The sequence below is a fragment of the Vigna angularis genome, chromosome 9 (assembly GCF_016808095.1).
Source record: "Vigna angularis cultivar LongXiaoDou No.4 chromosome 9, ASM1680809v1, whole genome shotgun sequence".
In the NCBI taxonomy this organism is placed as follows: Eukaryota; Viridiplantae; Streptophyta; class Magnoliopsida; order Fabales; family Fabaceae; genus Vigna; species Vigna angularis.
In genome coordinates this window covers 1,436,598-1,455,740 of record NC_068978.1, presented here as the reverse complement: position 1 = coordinate 1,455,740, position 19,143 = coordinate 1,436,598, and the positions used below count along the sequence as shown (strand labels likewise).

Here is a 19,143-nt window from a genome sequence, read left to right as displayed (position 1 = left end):
CAGAAATGGAGTGTAGGAAGAAAATGATAAGGTGTAAGAAGTCAATGTCTATAAACAATACTATTGGAATCCAAAAGTTATGGTAGTCCGTTTTGTTAATTAGAGGAGAGAAGCCCACCTTGGAGAACCTTGGGCCTTACAGAGAAATCGCAAGGCATTTCTTCTTGCACCCCTTGATTTTCTTTACTTAGAAAAGGGTCAACATATCACACTGCATTCTTACCATAATCCTTCCGATCCTTAGTAATGACTTCTAATCTATACAATAAAAAAAAAATTATAAAAAAATATTAATTTTAAAATACGTAATTTGAAAGTTTTTTTTTTAAATTAAAAATTAACTTTCGTATTATGTAATTTGAAAATTAAAAATAATTTCTAGACTGTATAATCGAAAAACTTATTTTGCATGTTCTGTATTTTGAAAGTCAAAAGTGACTTTTATATTGTATAATCTAATAATAATAAAAATAATATTTAAATTACATAATCCAGAAGTTAATAAAAGTTTCCAAACTATATAATTTAAAATTAAAAAAATCAAATTATATAATCTAAAAGTATTTTTAACCAAAAAAAAAAATGACTTTTAAACTGTATAGTCTTAAAAATAAAAAAAATTACATAGTTCAAAAGTTATTTTCATATTTATGCAGTGCAACAAAATCAGCTGGGTTTTTGAAGCAATCCATGTTTAGTTTCACTTATATATATATATATATATATATATATATATATATATATATATATATATATATATATATATATATATATATATATATATATATATATATATATATATATATATATATATATATATATATATATATATAAATATATAAGCATATAAGAATATAGATGAATGGTTTTTTATTTCACACATGAACAAACTTGGGAATCGAATCAATTCGAAATTAGCATAATTACATTATATTACACTCATATCAATTTCAAAGTGTCTATTTTATCAATCTTTCGGTCCTTTTTATAAATATTAAATGTGTTTTTATATTTTCAAAACTTATATTATGAACCCAAATCTCGGTTAAAGAAAAGAATGTCAAGGAATTATCATAATATAGTTTTTAGCCTAACTGTTTACTATCATGATATTTTAATAATTTCTTTTAACAATTTTTTTGACTTATTCTTTTATTGGTTTGTATATTTGAAATTAACCAATCACAAACTATTAAAAAAAATTGTTAAAAGATATTTTTTTTGTTAAGTGAAGTAAGTTCATCGATTATATCATTTGAAAACAATAATATAGGTTAAATGAATATAAAAAATTTATAAGTATGCTATTACTTTTTTCTTATTATTATTATTTGTATTCAAATAAAATGTATTTAACAACCACTTCACGCACAACTTTTGGCCAGTACTAACAAAAGTGATTATTTTTTCTTTTTCTATTACACAAATGATTAATAAAGGGTTTGTTGGTGTAGATAAGATAAATATAAAGAGAAAATATTTTATACAACAAAATAGATAGTTTTACAGGGCTATCCAATCAGACACTAATATAAGTGATAAAATTATTAACGAAAAATGATATTTTGACAAATAAATTTTTTACATTCATTTTTTATATTATTTTCTTTTTATTTATTTTTAAAAAAATACAAAAAATATTTTTTATAATTATTTTATCTTTATATTTCGTGTCATAGAAATGTGTAATTAACTAAGCATTCCTTGATGAAAAAGAAAAGCTTCTGACAGAAGCTCTAAAAAGTCAAGATGATTTCTTAGCTGAGCACTAATTGGCCGACCAACTTATCCACGACATTGGCCAAAACAACCAATATGTGATACATTAATTACTCAGAAACTTAAACACCCAAGAATTTGTGTTCACTCAATTTGAAATTCCACAACCTCTCTGCTATATTTTAGAGCCTGGGCGGTGGTATATGTGGCCCAAAGCTATTCATGTTCTCTCCACTCCTACTTTTCTTTTATGATTATTTCCTTCACATTCTACCCCACAACCAAACATCATCTCTACCACTCTCTCTCCTTCTCACATGGAGGAATCATTCGTTAGCTTCCGGACATTTCTATTAAAGTATGCCAATGACAGCTAAGTTTGCCACTACAGAACTGATTGGATATGTGCATGGATATGTCTCGCATAACCATCCCTTTTATCGTGCAAACAACACACACTCAAATAATGGTAATAACTTTAATCATGAATTAAAAAATCTAAACACCGGTCTAACTCTCGTATTAAATAAAAATAATTTTTTTTAGTTTAGTTAGACTTAAAGTTTAATTCTTAACATGGTATCAGAGTCAGGTTAAAGTCTATTCTAACAAGATTTTTTATGGATATATTGTCTCACTCGCTATCAGGCTACTATCGGACTACCCATTAATGTTTATCTCATCCACGAGATGTATATACCTCGGCGTAAGAGATTGTGTTGAAAATCACACATCAACTAGAAATAAGGTCAATTTATAGTATATGAGTGGATGCAAACCTTACTTTACAAGCCATAAGATTAAGTTAGGTTTAAAGTTCAGTTCTTAACAATTTAAACATTTTAATAAAATTGAAATTCATAAAATCACCATCTTAAAATTTTATAATGTGTTTTCGTATAGAATCGAATTGTCCTATAAGATCCGCCGTCTCACTATCTCATTGGTTGTATAGTAACTTTAGAGGGATTCAATACTAATACTACTTCTTTAGTGTCAATCTCTTATGAAATGGACTGATCTTTCATTTATATATCTAAAAGTATCTGTCATGAAATATTTGAATGAAAAGTAGAATGTAGTAATAATAGTGATAAGATTAGTTTTGGTTTATGTTTTACAAATGATAATGTTTGGTTCTATAAATGTGGTAAGTTTTAGTCTGGGCTATACTTTATTCTAACCTAACCAGGAAAGAAATAATACATCACATTTAAGAAAAAGTCAAAATCATTGCTTTCAAAACATACAGATTAAAGGTTAAAACATATATATATATATATATATATATATATATATATATATATATATATATATATATATGACACCAAAACTTAACATTGTATTTGATAATTAACTTCTGCTGCATATATATATATATAACCCCAACAGAGAAGCTTTTTGTACTACTACCTTTCTTATTTGTAACATTTCCTTGTCTATCCTGTCCTCTAATTTTAACAGTTCCCCTAGAAAGTTCTGAAGATGGGTGGCATTGCCTTCGGACGTTTGGATGATTCTTTCAGTTTAAGCTCAATCAAGGCCTATATTGCTGAGTTCCATTCAACCTTGCTCTTTGTTTTTGCCGGTGTTGGTTCAGCCATAGCCTATGGTTAGTTTTCTGGTTTCACAACAAAATTTAATCCAAGATCTCAGTCTCAACCCCACCACTCCTTTGTAATTTTAGTCCCATTCAAGGTGTTTCACCATGATTAAACATAAAACAACCCTTAAAAATAAGAGAAAACTGATGAAACAATGTTTGTTTTGGCTTGTAATTGTCACCATGTAGAAGTTTACAAATTTTTCATTTTGAAACCGTGGTGCTTAGTTTCAACATGTTTGGCTGTTTTGTTTTCACTTGTAGGTAAGTTGACATCAGATGCAGCACTCGATCCTGCTGGGTTACTGGCAGTTGCTATTTGCCACGGTTTTGCACTTTTTGTTGCAGTTTCTGTTGGTGCCAACATCTCTGGTGGCCATGTCAACCCTGCTGTGACTTTTGGATTGGCTCTTGGTGGCCACATCACCATCCTCACAGGCATATTCTACTGGATTGCACAGCTTCTTGGCTCCATCGTGGCCTGTTTTCTTCTCAGCTATGTCACAGGAGGTTTGGTAAGTTTCAATTGAAAGAATCTACACATGGCTACCTCAATTTGGCAAATCTTTTCCTTGCATTATACAAGCTTCATGCATAAACCAAGGACATATTTACATGTCCTTTTTTCTATCACTTTGTGAAGAGACCATAATTATGATTCTGCTACGGGTAAGATGCATAAGTAGTAAAAAAAATATTATTTCAAGCACCTAAATTTTTTACATTCATTTGACACCATTTTTTCTTATTTTTTACTCTCTTTTTCCTTAAAAAAAATACAAAAGTTTACAATTTTATAACTATTTTATCCTTATACTATATATCAATAAAAATGTATCATGATATCGTTACTTTTTAAGTAGTATGTCCCGAAGGTACATCTATTTAATGTAATAATATATATACAATAATAACAAAAAAAATTTCACAACAAATATTGATAAGCATAACTATAACTCATAAGATATGAATAAAGTCTTACATAGAATAAAAGAGAAGAGATGAACCTGAATTTATACACAGAGATCCAATGGTACCAAAAACACATTTTTGAGCTGTTGACCCACTTCCTAAAACATTTTTCTCTCATCTTTTCTTTAATATGAGCTACACCGATGTATATATTATATTACCATCTTGTATGAAGCTAGTATTCAAACATCATTAACATTCTCAATTTTTTTATGGTATCAGACACTTGTAAATAATAGGACGATCGATGTTTAGTTTATTTAGACGAAAAACTGAATTGTTGTTATTTGTTGGCAGGCAATTCCAGTTCACAGTGTGGCTTCTGGGGTTGGAGTTGTTGAAGGAGTTGTTACAGAGATCATAATCACATTTGGTTTGGTGTACACTGTATACGCCACAGCAGCTGATCCTAAGAAGGGTTCATTGGGCACGATTGCACCCATTGCCATTGGTTTCATTGTTGGTGCGAACATCTTGGCAGCAGGGCCATTCTCAGGTGGCTCAATGAACCCTGCACGCTCCTTTGGCCCTGCAGTTGTGAGTGGTGACTTCCATGACAACTGGATCTACTGGGTCGGACCTCTTGTCGGTGGTGGTTTGGCTGGCCTCATCTATGGCAATGTCTTCATTCGCTCTGACCATGCACCTCTTTCCACTGAATTTTGACTCCATTGGGAGATCATGGCCTCTGTAATATTCATGTTTCTTCATAATAAAAGTAGGATAAGCAATTCTTGCTTTTCTTGCTTTTTCTAGTGTATGTTTTTCCTTCTTGTAATTTATTTGTAAAGTGTGCTACTGTTTAATTTGGTGAGAATTCAAAGAGGTTGGTGGTGTGCAGAAGTGCTTTACTCTTTCTAAAGATTACTTTTTAACCTTTCTTTTTTTTTTCAATTAATACACATATTTAAAAAATTTAAATAAATTTAAATTTCACGTGGAATAAAAATGAAAAAATAAAATATCATATAAAATTGAAGATTTATTAATTCATTATCTTATAATTTTAAATAAAAAATAATGTCAATTCTTTTATAGAATTAAGCTCAGCTCTTATTTGTATGTTGTATGTTGAAAAGAAAAACAAAGAAAAAACGTCAATAATGGTCTGTTGAATACATGATAAAAGATCCAAGTAACATGTCACTATCACTGTCTAGAAATGTCGATTATAGCAACAAAGTTTGGAAAATGAAACAATTATGTCTGAGAAATACTTTGTTCCTTGATGCAAAGGATGAACAGTGTTGAATTACATGAAGATGGGACGGTTAGGACTTTATGGTTGTCCCAAATGTAGAAAAGGTGGTGGTGAGGCCCAGAATTTGGGAATTATTAATCTGCAAATGTAAACTTGCAATAATAGAAGCTAGGGAAAACAGCATTACAGAGTCACGTCTTTTAGATCATGACGAAGAAATAGAGGACAAGACTCTATTCAATCCTCTCTTCTCACATGCTTTGTACTTCACATCTACATTGCAGAAAATCTGATAGCAAGTTCGCACGAGTATAGGACCATTAGCGGTAGATTCAAGTACATACAGAAATCGCTTATATCAAAAGTTTTTCTTACGATATGTACGGTATGGATACCACTAAGGCCAATGGACCCAAACAAACAGTTAATCGATCTGTAAAAACAACCGTTAAGATAATCAATAACAATTAATTGACGGTTAAAAAGAATAATAATGATTTATTGTTGATTAATTTCAAACTTAATGGTAAACTCATTGTAATATTTATAAATATTTGTCTGACAGCAGGTAATTTTTGAACTCTAATAATTAATCTTTATTACAAGATTATTATGCAAAGTTATTGACTTGAGTGTCAGAATGTCTTCTGCAGTCACCCTTTCCCTGCAGCTTGGACAAGGAGAGGAGAGAGAACATCACAATTAAAAGATAAAATGGACAACTTTAAATGCTTTGGATTAAGGATCTTAATCCCACCGAAACACGATACATTTCTGTATAAAGATCTAGCACCATGTCCTTCTGATTAGAACTAATAACATTTTAATAAAATCTAAATATATGTTACCGAGCGATAACACAATTTAAAAAAAAAATAACTAACATATCACTATAGGCTAGTAAAGCAGTAACCGATAGTAAATTAAAATAAAATTAGGATAGATAATGAATATTATAAAACACTAAAGTAAGGTAAAGTTGGTTGATCAATGTTAATAGCCACTACATGAATAGAAATTGATTGAATTTAGGATTTGGAATTTGGAATTTAGAAATGGAACACGTTACAAGAAATGAAAGCAATGAGCACAGACAATAATCCATTATCTTTAAAAGAGATTGATAAAATAGTAAAAGTAAAAAATAAACCATTGAAAAAATGATTAGCATTTAGAATAGACATAATCATACTACTAAAACGGTCAATTAGAGACATTAAACTTTTTATACATGATCATGTGAGAACACAAAAAATTATTAGGATTAATGTAAGAAAATCACTTTTGATAACGTATCAACATAGTGAAAATTAATCTTAATTTAGCTCTATAAAATCAGTTCTTTATCCATGTATATATAATTTGGTCTATGTAAAATTTTGACCACATCCTTCAAGTGTGAAAATTAAACGATACACAATAACATATGACCTGATAAATTTAAATCTAAATTAATATAAACTTTTAATATTTCATATATCATATTATTTTAAAATACCATATTCAATTCTAATATTATATTAAAAGAGAAAATAAGAAAAATTAATTGAAAAAATATGTCATTTATTTAAAAAAAATATATTATATATAATAACCAATGGAACAAAAAGAAAAAAATAATAATTAATTATACAATATTTATATAATGGAAGATAATGATTTTGAACCAATAACTTATTACACAATTCATATAAGAAACATAATATAACCTCAACCTTAATATATTTTTTATCTCCAATTAATATTTGATTCTAACTTTAATATCACAAAAAAAATAAAATGAAGTGAGAAACCGAAATAGTTTGAAATTTAATACACCATCACTTTGATTATATAGTCACGAAAATATCGTTGACAAAGAATTTTCTCAACTAGTTCACATCCAACATTGTTTCAACTACAGTTACCACACTTGACTATGTTAGATTAAAATAACACGTTTCTGCTATGGTATTTTTTTAAAAAAAGGAGAAAATGATTTTCTTGAAATGATTTATATAATAAATGTTGGTTAAAATGACTTGTATTTATATAAAGCCTATTTATTTAAGAAAAAGTGAAAAATATAAAATATAAATTTAAGAAAAAAAATTAACAATTAATTGTGCATATTTTATGATTAATTTAAATTTCTAATATTAATAATTATTCATATAAAATAGGAACCATTAAGTTTAATATGATAAGAACTTTGTATAATTGGATTAATTAAGAAATTAATAATGATAAATATTTAATAAAAAAATTAAAAAATTAATAACATAAACATGTGATACTCTAAGCAAACTAAATCTTTCTCACGGCTTTGTTCACTTGGGAGAGAGTGAGTGGATGAATTTGATGGTAAATTCTTTGTTGTTTATTTGAGTGGATTTGGAGATAAGTGAGAATGGATTTGGATGTAAACTTTGTGAGAATTAATGTAGGATTTGATTGATGTGACTAATAAAAAAAATTGTTTAATTGGTAGAAATTAAAGATTACCAAAATACCCCTAGTTATTAAAATAATATAAAATGATAATTGTTAATGTTATATTTAAGGTTTAATAGCCAACTTTGTCCCTAGTTTGGTTGGCAAATCTCAATTTAATCCCTCTTTAGAAAAATGTTTGAAATTGGTTCTTACTTTTAAATTTTTGAGTCAAAATAGTCCCTTCCGTTAAGTATAACCAAACCGAGTTAATGAGTTAATGATGTGGCACTACTTATTGTTTACGTGTCAAAAAATGTACTTACGTGTTGGTTAATTAGGAAATAAATTAGGGAAGAAAGGATTTTATACAGAAAGGACTTTTTAATTAGGGAAATAAAATAATTTGCAACTATTTCATTCTTTTTTTCTAAAAAAAATAATATCTCTTGTATCTCGGCCCATAACCCTAATCTATCTTCATCTCTTCTCCCCTTTGCGCCACCCATATCAACACAGAACCATCATCATTTTCATACCCCTTCTTATGCTGCCACCAACCATCACACTCTTCATCTTTACGTAGCTTCATTCACCAACATCTCTTTAACCTGCACCCAGAAAGCAAAGCAATATCCAGAGAAGAAAAACATTAAGTGGAGAAGACTAGCCAATAAACATCACACTCCCTAAAAATCAAATTCAATCTGCTCCATTTTCTTAATCCAATAAAAAATGAGGCAGAATCTACTCCTATCATCTTCATCAAATTTTAACCTAGGAATTTCATCAAAATGATAACGATAACAGAGACCGATCCTTATTAGATGATTGGTGTGTTCATTTGCGTTACCGGTGCCGAGGTTGTTGCGGCGAACCGCGGCGTCGTCGGCGACAGTCCGGCGGGTAGTATGGTGGTGCTCTTGGTGGCGGCGTCAGCGTGAGTGGTTGGCTGCTGCAACCGGCACGAGTCTCAGCCAGCTGGAGGAGATGCAGCGGATCGAGGCGGAGAATCGCGACGGTGGCGATCCTGGTTCATGTCGTTGGCGTTGCAGGAATAGACGAGACTTCTCTCGCGCGCGAAAAGCGGGGACAAAGGTTTCGACCTGCTGCGTCCAGTGTAGGTGGCATCGTCGGTGATGCTCTTGGCCAGCAGAAAAGAGGTGCGACGCCGCGAGTGGGGAGAAGATGACTGCTCAATTAAAAAACCCAATTCCTGAATAAAATCCTTTCTTCTCTAATTAACCAACGTAAGAATATATTTTCACACGTAATTAATAAGTAGTGTCACATCATTAATCAATTAACTCTGTTTGGTTATACTTAACGGAAGGGACTATTTTGAGTTAAAAATTTAAAAGTAAGGACCAATTTCAAATAAAGAGGGACTAAATTGAGATTTGCTAACCAAACTAGGGACAAAGTTGGCTATTAAACCTATATTTAATTGTAAAAATGTTTATAAAGAAAAGAAATAAAAAATAATTTTTAAAATTTTAAAAATTGTAATTTAGTAAATTGAAATAATTTCTTAAAAATATAAGATTTTTTTAATAGAATTTAGTATCAAGCGGTATGATTTTTTTTTGTTATTGATGTGAGATGTGATTTAGAAATGAATTCATATTTTAAAAAACACCAATTATAAAAACTTTTAAGTTCTAAAGATATTTTATATCATAAATAACCTAATTTAATTTGTAAAAAATATTGGATCATTTTATTTTCTGTTATTATAAATGTTTAATAAACGTTACCTTTTATTATAAATATTTATAAATTTTTATTATAATTTAAAAGACAATACCAACAAAAAGTAGTAAAATAAAAAAGTCTCCATACATATGACATGTATCTGAACTTTAAAAATCCTTTAAAATGAAACTGATTATAAATATATATATATATATATATTATTTTAAACAACAACCTTTATAAATAGCAAATATTTTAGATGCATTGCATGAATCCTCAATTTACTATGGAACTTTGTTTCCAGTAACAGAATACAATAGAATGGAAGCGAATTCAATATTGGAGAAATGAATACAAGTAAAAGGAATCGAATACAACTTCTTTCACTTTAGTGTGTTAAGGTGGAATTGAATACGGTCTCCTATAATCAAATAGACAGCATTAGTGTTCTGTGTGACGTGTAGCACTTCCGTTTGAATTTCATCTTTATCATCAAATTATTATTATTTTTTTCAAATCTTCATTTTTCATAGGTATATGACATTGATATACTCATTCTCATACCAGTACAACGTATTTTTATTATTTCAAATATTAGTTAATTTTTACAAAAACTAAAAATAATATTATCATATATTTAATGTCAAAGTAATATACATATATTTTTTAATATTAAATATTAAAGAAAATATAATTGAATGAATACTAAAAACAACTAAATAAAGGTCAAATATTTATAAAAATAATAAAATGATTATATTAAGGATAAGTTACACAACTAATAAAAAAAATTAATACAAAAGCATAAAAAGTGTTTTAATAATTTAAACGAGATATATTACTCCTACACGTATCTGGTTTTAAATGTAGAGATTTTTTATTACTCCTACACGTATCTGATTTGAATTAATGTAGAGATTTTTTTATCAAAATCAAAATAAATTGATTTGACAAGTTCATTTGTTTTTCCTAAATTCTACACTTTTTTGCTATTTACATATTAAACAAGTATATCATACATGTCAAAATTTATTAACATATCAAAATTTATATATACAAAAAATAAAATTAACTCATCTATTAGCCATCACCAAAAGTTAGTAAGGTATTCATACTTTTCAAAATTAAAAACATATTTGAATATAAATAAATAAAAATATATAACAAAATAAAAAATATTAACAATTACAACCAACATAATCAATATTTTCATTAATTTCAACGAAACAATGTTATTGTTTAAAATTGTTCTACTTTTAACATCTGATTAAACGTAGTTGATGCAAATGGGTTTAAAAGTTCGTACCAATAATTTGTTAATTGCAATTTGTTGTTAATACATAATAGTTTAGTAACAAGAATTCATGAATGAATTGAAGAATTTGATATTAAGACAATCTTAACACACCATGACATGCAAAACACTTAGTATTATGATATCTTTAACATAAAATCTCAAAACATAGAGTGAATTAGAATTTTATCATTAATTTTATCGCAATAGAATATATTTAGTTCTATCCATTTATTTCAACTATATATTTCTAACCATGACATCAAGATAAATCTTTTAAACAAAAAATTAAAAATCTTAATAGACTCTAAATACGATAAAAGTGAACTTTAAACCTAATTCAACTCCACAAATAAAGTTTACATCTACTTATAAACTATAAATTTATCTTATTTTTAGTCGACGTGAGACTTCTAACGTATATGAATTTCTTTTATATATCACTTAAATGTGAATTAATCGAAAATAAAAAAATAAAAATAAGTGCGCCATATAAGTGAACAGAAAAATATTTCATATTAACAAGGAAACTGAAACCTATCAGTGTCCAAACGCACAAAAACAGAAACGCTACATCAGGCGTTTCGTTTTTGTTTTATTTAATACAGAACTATAACTATAGACTCAAATTCTCTTCCAATCCTTCTTTATATGCTTCATCGAATGACCAAATAGTAGAGCAGAATCTTCTGTACTAATATTGGCTCCTAGATTTTTCCATTGCCCTTGGAGCTGCAACCAAATTCATAACATATTTTTAGTTAATCTTCCATTATTATTTCAACTATAAAAAAAGTATCATATTCATTACACATGTATGAAGTGTTTCTATAATTTATAGCAGTAATAGATATACCTAGTCCAATTGCCTCGGAGCCTTTCATTATCCTTAGTTTCTTACACGACTCAGTGAACATCCTGTAGTCACAAGTTGTCATTGCATTAGTCAATAAACACGATCAAACACAAACTTTATTTATCTAAATTACGTATTTGTTATCTAAGTATAGAAAATGATGTGATTTATTCAGTAATGAATCATAAAGAAAATGAATAAGGGAACTTACTCCCAAGGCACATCACCCACTAGCATCCAATCTCCATCTTTATCTTCATAAGTAAGAACATATTCAGAGCCATCAATAAGATCCTTAAACGCTCTCTCACTCAATCCCTCTTTCCCACCAGAAACTCCACGTGAACCACATTGACCTGATTTCAGAAACACAATGATAGAATTTCAAGTATAAGTTTAAGTCTCACATTGAGTAAAAATTAAAAAGTAGAACATTATATAAAGGTGAAAACATGTTAACTTATTATATTAAGATTTTGGATAGAAAGTGTTGTCAATCTCTTATATAGTTAAGCTAAGGTTTTACGATGTTTAATCTGTTCACAAATTGAGAAACTATATTATACTACATAGTTCACAACAATGAAGTAAGCATAATGAATGTGACAGATTGAGTAGCATACCAATGGTAAAGCAGCTGAACATTTTCTCAAGAGCAGAAGAAAGTTCAATATAGTTGCAGTGGGTTTTCAGATCAACCTTTCTGAGATAAGGTGCGCCATCCATGCTGACCTTAACATAAAGACAACCAGCTCTTGATTTCTCCTCAGCTTCAGTGTTGCTTTTTGCCAAATTATAGGCCATTCTGTTCTTCCGAAAAGACCGAATTGGTGGCCATCCCACAACTTGTGCTCTGCAACAAAAAGGTTTCATGTTTAACTTGTAACCCCACAGAACACAATATCAATAATCAAACATAAAAAAATAACCCCATAAAAGAAATCAACAGCCACTAGATTGAATTTTCACGAAAAACTTCATCTTTAACACAGATAAAAGTTGAACAAAACAAATAGTCAGTGGACTAATGCATTAACGAATGTTTTCAACAAAGTCTAACAGAAAGAACACAGTAAGTCTCACACCCCTTAAAATTTTAGTAACCTGTTATAAAACCTTAAGCTAGTTCAACCTCAAATATTTGAACTTTTCTTTTTATTCTTTTGCTGTAAACGATTAAGAAGTTAAGTTTAAACTTAACTCAATTCCATTTATAAGGTGAAATTTGATTCATTTATATATTTTAAATTGGTCTTATCTTTAGTTCACAAGACTTCCAATATAAATATTTGAAGAAGTTTAACAAAACGTTTATGTAAAGCATAAATATGTGAAGAAAACTTACTTTGCAGCAGGAGCAGGAGCATGTTCAATTGTTGCAGTTGCAGAAACCTGAGGCGGCTTCTCAGAGTGAGGAACCAAACCAACCTCTTTGCTGCAGAGTGCAGAGGTATTAGCCCCATTTCTCAAATCATCACCAGTTGCATCACTGGCTGAGAAAATCCATTTCCCAGAAGAGGAGGAGGAGGAACTAATGGTATCAGAGAAACCCCTCTTGAGGCTCTTGGAAGGAGTTGAGGAAGCAGAATAGCCACTACTCTGCAAATCCTTGCCAAAAAGAGAGATCCCTGCAGCTCCTGGTTTGTTCTCAGAAAACTCACAACCTGGCAGACCAAGCCTCAGCTCCGTCTCCTTGAAGTTCAGAAATGAACTGTTCTCATCCTCAGACGAAAGGTTGGACGAAACTGAAGAGGATATCTTATCACAGCTTTTCTCCATGTATGGAGTCTCTGCTAAGCCTATGTAATCATGTTCAAAGGGTGTAGACATCAAAGTTTTGCACAGCGAAAGGTTCCAAATTATGCAGCAGAAATCAAAAACAGTTAAACGAGTGAGTGAAGTGAGTATGCGTATGTCATGTGTTAAATTTATAAAGGTAGATGTATGAGAATGGAGCAAACAAATGAGTCACAAAGTAGAGTTTTAAACTAGAGTTATCGCATGGCATGGTACGAATTTTCCAGGAGCTTCTCTTCTTTGATGCAGTAAAGAATCTTCTTGGCCTTTATGATGCAACTTTTCTCTTTCCATAGCCATATTTTTTCTCCTCCATTCATCACAATTTTACATATTAATGGAATGACTACGGTTAAGATTTTCACACCCATTTACATTCATTTGATATAAGACAAAGTATTATTTTTCTATTGAAACAGAGTAATGATAAGATAATACACATTTACGTTCATTTAACACTGATAAAAATAAAATGGTTGTAAAAAGACAGTTTTAGGATATTTTTTTACATGTTGGTAAACTTTTTCGGTCATATCATTAAAATAAAACATTTATAACTATCCCAATGATTAAAATCATAAAAAGTTCAAATTTTTACTGCTGAAAATTTGATTCTTTAATGGATTCAAAATCCTTGATTGATTAAAATGCAGTCGAGGTGCATGTTCGAAGCACACATATCACGACATTCCGATTCGAAAAGCATTGAGAATAATAGAATAAGTTTGTGAAAAAGAATAATAGAACAAATTTGTATGAGTCCAGACACGACACAAAGGAAAGAGATTGAAGAGAGGTGAATCTACATTCTTTAGTTGAATATGAAATGAGTCCCTAACTGGCAGACAATGTTCCGTATCTTAGCATGTGTGTCGTTCAGATATTTTATCTCTCTTGTTTTTTCCAAAACTACGTGAAACAAACCATAGGTTTTATGCCATAGTGGCCATGGCTTGCCAATGTAAGACACCAACACATGGATTCTTGGAGCTGAGAACCACAAATTGTGTGTTTGCTACAAAAGGTAAGAGGGTATCAAGATCTGCTTCGGAAATTGTAATGTGAAATTATGTCTTGTCTGCACTACTTGTGTGTTTTGCTTTAGTAATTATAAATAAATTAATTATTGGTATGATAGATTATAAGTCTCAAAGTGATAAAATATTTTAGGATATATAATAGATAGACAATGACGTGTTAATAACTTTTTCACAATACACTGTTTTATTGGCTCGTTTGAATTTATTTTTAAAATAATTATTTGAAACTGATCAATTACAAATCACTATTTTATAAAAAAATTATCAAAAAAAATTATTAAAATAATATTTTTTATAATAGACACAAACTTCATCTTCCATATTGATTTTATGAAATTGAGTTAAATTTATTAAAGTTCACTTTTAACGTAATATTATAATTAAGTTTAAGTTTATCATAACAAAGTTTATTTTTTTAGACATGTTATTTTCGATGAGAAAAATGTGTTAAAAATGTTACTTCTTAATATAATCTTATAAATATATATATATATATATATACAAATATAAATATAAATATAAATATAAATATAAAGAGAAAAAAATTGTTGAATTCCATTAACATGTAATAAGATAAATCCATGTCAAAACCAACAACTTGACCTAAAAAGTAATTACTTGTTCAAAATTAAAACAAAAAAGAAAAAAAAGCAGTGATCAATTTAGAGTTTTTAAATTTTGGGAATAAGATTTCCCAACTAAAATGTAATTTGTGTTTCTAATAGAAATTAATTATTGTAATAGTATCCCATTATTCTTTTCTATTTTCAGTGCAAGAGATTTAAAGATTAACTTTATTATAGTCATGTCAAAGTAAATTAAGAAGATAGTAACTACTGTGTATAAATACTCCATGAAACCCTAAGCATCAAGAAAGAAAATGCATATACTTTAATGTTCAAGTTTTAAGTGGGCTTGAATTTTAAAAGAAACTTACATAAAATAATTATCAATAAAATTGATTATACGCGTGACATGATTACGAGAACAAAAACATGTTTTGGAAGAGTCTTAAAAATTTCAAGAAACCATAGATTGTGATGGGAGAGTGTAACACAACCATAGAATAAAAACAAGACATGTCAAAGCAAGATTCTTTTATGATATAAGGTTTTGAAGTTTCAATTAAGTGTTAACACTTTTTCAATTAAATTTTTTAAATTTATATATATATATATATATATATATATATATATATCATATTAAAATTGATGTGAACTCCTAAAATTCAATTTATCTTTCTAAAGGTAAAATGACATATGTTTATTTATCAATTAATTATTGAACTTATGATACTTCATTTAAATCACTTATTGCCAACGCATATCTATGCTGTTCGTGAGTTATATTTTATTCTCATATTATTATGACTTGATTACGGGTATTAGTTTTGGTTATAATTAAAAGCACTTCTCAAGAGTAAAAATGCTTTTTAAGGATATTCATATTAATTAAAAAAAATGAAAAGTAAATTTTAAAATATGTCGAATAAATTTTAATGTTTTAGTTGATAAAAAAGAGACTGACAAAAAAAAAACTATCATATGGAAACAAAAGAAAAGAAGCCTAGATTGTCTAAAATTGAGGCTGAAGTTGACTCCCAAACATGGAAACATGTTGAAAACCCAAGAAAGCTGTTTGTACAAGTTAAGCAATACAGGGTTAAAAAAGGACTTTCCAATTGTAGCCATTTATTTCCCTTCAATTATTAGTCTTCCTCAACTTGGAATCATTAAAACATCTTTTTAATGCTTCTTCTAATTAACCCATATTAGTTTATTACTTGCTACAAAGCACCTATTATGCATAGTTGGTAAGTAGGTAATTTTATTGAAAAAAAAAATATACAACATTTATTATTATTTGTATTTTTTATTATAAAAATGGTTAGTTAAATATATTTTTAATATCTAAATTTAGATGGAAAATTGAAATTTATTATTTTTTTAAAATTTTAATACATTTTGATGCATAAATTTAATATATATATATATATATATATATATATATATATATATATATATAATCATCTTAATTTAATGGTATTATTATTTTTATGTATTAAATAATGTTTTGAACCGACATTTAGGTTAAAATATGTCAAAAATAATAATTTAAATATAAGTTCAAAATGTTATTTGATATTTAAAAAAAATCAATACAATTAGATTGGTAGTATTATACCTATTAATTTTTAAAGTGTGAAAAAAAACAAATTTTAATTTCATGGTAAAATTTAGAAATAAAATCATATTTAATCTTATAAATTATTAATTATAACGAATTTAAGTGCAATTGGTTTTTTTCTTTTTGGCTTTAATGGTAAATTTATTGTTGTATGTTTTCCTGGTTGATTTGGTCAAGAGGGAATTGGAATCCCAATTCTACCCTCCTACCAATCATATCTTCAAAGTTGCACACATTATATCCTTTCATTATAGAAGCTTTACTATTTTGTACCTCTCACAAGCTAAGCAATACCCACTTGAGTTGACCATTGACCATTGACCAATTGACCATTATTTAAATGTAAAACTAATTTCTTAAGAGTACTAATTGGAGTAAGTATTGGGTTGAAGAATCTTTAAGATTTTGTAACTGTTCATCTATGTTCAAGTTCTTAGTTTTAATTTAAATAACTTCAATCATTTAATCACATTTAATGTGCCTAAGAAAGTGCAAAAAAAAAACATGTAAAAGAAACACACCCTTGATTGTACTTTTTCCCCATTTTTTTCACATTTGCCTCACTCAACACTTTCATGATTATGTAAGTTATACTGAAGCCTTAAAATTTAAACAAATTAATATTTGAAAAACAAAATTAAGAATTATGAATAAAAGTAAATGTTTAAATCAGTCATATATAAATCAAACGAATTGATAAAAGTTAAATAAACTCTTAAAATCATTCTTACTTAAGAGTGAAAACTAAATTCATGATATAATTAAGAATTAAATCAATTCTTAGAAGATTAAATTCATAACAAAATACTTAGTGTAGATATTTTTGGAATAATATGATAATTATTTTGAGAGAGAAACTAACAACATTATTCCAAACTAAAGAAAAAGAATAAGATGTACTCACAAAAAATAGACTTTATATAATGAAAACAACTTAACTGTGAAGAGTGTGATGAAATAAGGTCTTTTTAAACATTTTTATTATGTTTAACTTATCTTAACTTATGATGGTTGGATCGTGTTTATATATTATAAATAAATTTCGATATTTGTGTACATTATTATACTCCTCAATTAAATATTATTTTAATAAAAAAATAAGTCTATATTCATGTTAATTCTATAAATATAATTAGTATTCTCTAAAAAATACATATTCTTTAATACACAAAATTTATACAAAGATTATAACTTTCTTAGAAACTTAAATATCAAAGAGTTTTTCAAGTGAATCTCTTATTTTTCAATAACAAAAAAAGTCCTTTCTAAACAAAAAAAATTAAACTACCATTAAAATATTACTATTTATTCGTAAGTCCACACTCAAAATCTAAATAAAATCAATCTTGTTTATCACTTTTAAGTTCATTAAGCAAGATAAAAATAGAAAAACAATTGTAAAAAAAAACAATAAGTGATATATGTGTTATGTGACTGATATACATACACACTAGAATGATATTTATGCAAATGGCTGTAGTTTAAAAAAAAGCAATAGGTGGACAATCTTTGTAAAAGGGAAGAAAATGCGAATAAAGTAAGGGAATTGTAGAAGGCACTAGCCCTATATAGGGACCAAAATTTGGAAAACACCCACTTTCTTATGAGTGCATAATTAGATGAATCTGCATATTGTGTCTGGGAATTAAGGCAAAAGTTAATCTTTCAGAATATTTAACAGAAAAGTGGCGAGTGAATCGTATTTTTGAAGAATGAACACAGAAAGGACAAAGAAACAAAGAACATGTGGAAAAAGAGTTGGTCTTTTCATGTTTTATTGAAATAGTTAAGAAAATGTTTAATGTGGTTTTGTTTGAGTTTAGTTTGCATGGACCATGATGTCCCATTTTGTGGCTAAAGTGTCGATAGCATAGCTAGAAAACTTTAATTTGTTCAACCAAACTTTGGCCCTCTACTCTACAACAATGGAAAACTACACTTGTTGCCTCTACTGCCCCTCTTACTCATTCAATCTTAATCATCTTTGACTACAACCTAAAAAAATCAAAAACTCTTATCACACAAGTTTCTTCGTAAATTAATGAAAGGAATCTAATAATAACCCAAAGTTGTGTGTTGCAAATATGAGAATGTAAAAAAAATTATTAATATATATATATATATGTATATATATATATATATATATATATATATATATATATATATATATATATATATAAATGAAATATCAATTTAAGTTTAAGAACAAATTTGATTGAATCTCATCAAATAGGAAGATAAAATTTGTTTTCACTTAGATATTATAGTTTAATCATATTTTTAATTGATGTAAGAGTTTTAAAAAAATTAGCTTAAATATCTATTATAATAGATACTTAGTAACTCTAATATCACATTAGAATAATA

General features: G+C 28.0%; 2 protein-coding genes across 2 annotated transcripts; one reads left to right on the top strand and one right to left on the bottom strand.

The window, feature by feature from the left end:
* The first annotated feature begins 3,104 nt into the window (after positions 1-3,104).
* On the top strand, positions 3,105-5,137 carry LOC108320489 (aquaporin TIP2-1). The gene is made up of 3 exons (XM_017551912.2): positions 3,105-3,331; positions 3,587-3,837; positions 4,592-5,137. The coding sequence occupies exons 1-3, from the start codon at positions 3,205-3,207 to the stop codon at positions 4,958-4,960; spliced, it is 747 nt and encodes a 248-aa protein (XP_017407401.1). The 5' UTR covers positions 3,105-3,204; the 3' UTR covers positions 4,961-5,137.
* A 6,256-nt stretch (positions 5,138-11,393) lies between these two features.
* Positions 11,394-13,783, bottom strand: LOC108320496 (auxin-responsive protein IAA27). The gene is made up of 5 exons (XM_017551924.2): positions 13,098-13,783; positions 12,376-12,605; positions 11,964-12,108; positions 11,753-11,814; positions 11,394-11,628 (listed from the first exon to the last, which is right to left on the bottom strand). Exons 1-5 carry the CDS (start codon positions 13,580-13,582, stop codon positions 11,591-11,593), a joined length of 960 nt encoding a protein of 319 aa, XP_017407413.1. The 5' UTR covers positions 13,583-13,783; the 3' UTR covers positions 11,394-11,590.
* Between the last annotated feature and the right edge of the window lie 5,360 nt (positions 13,784-19,143).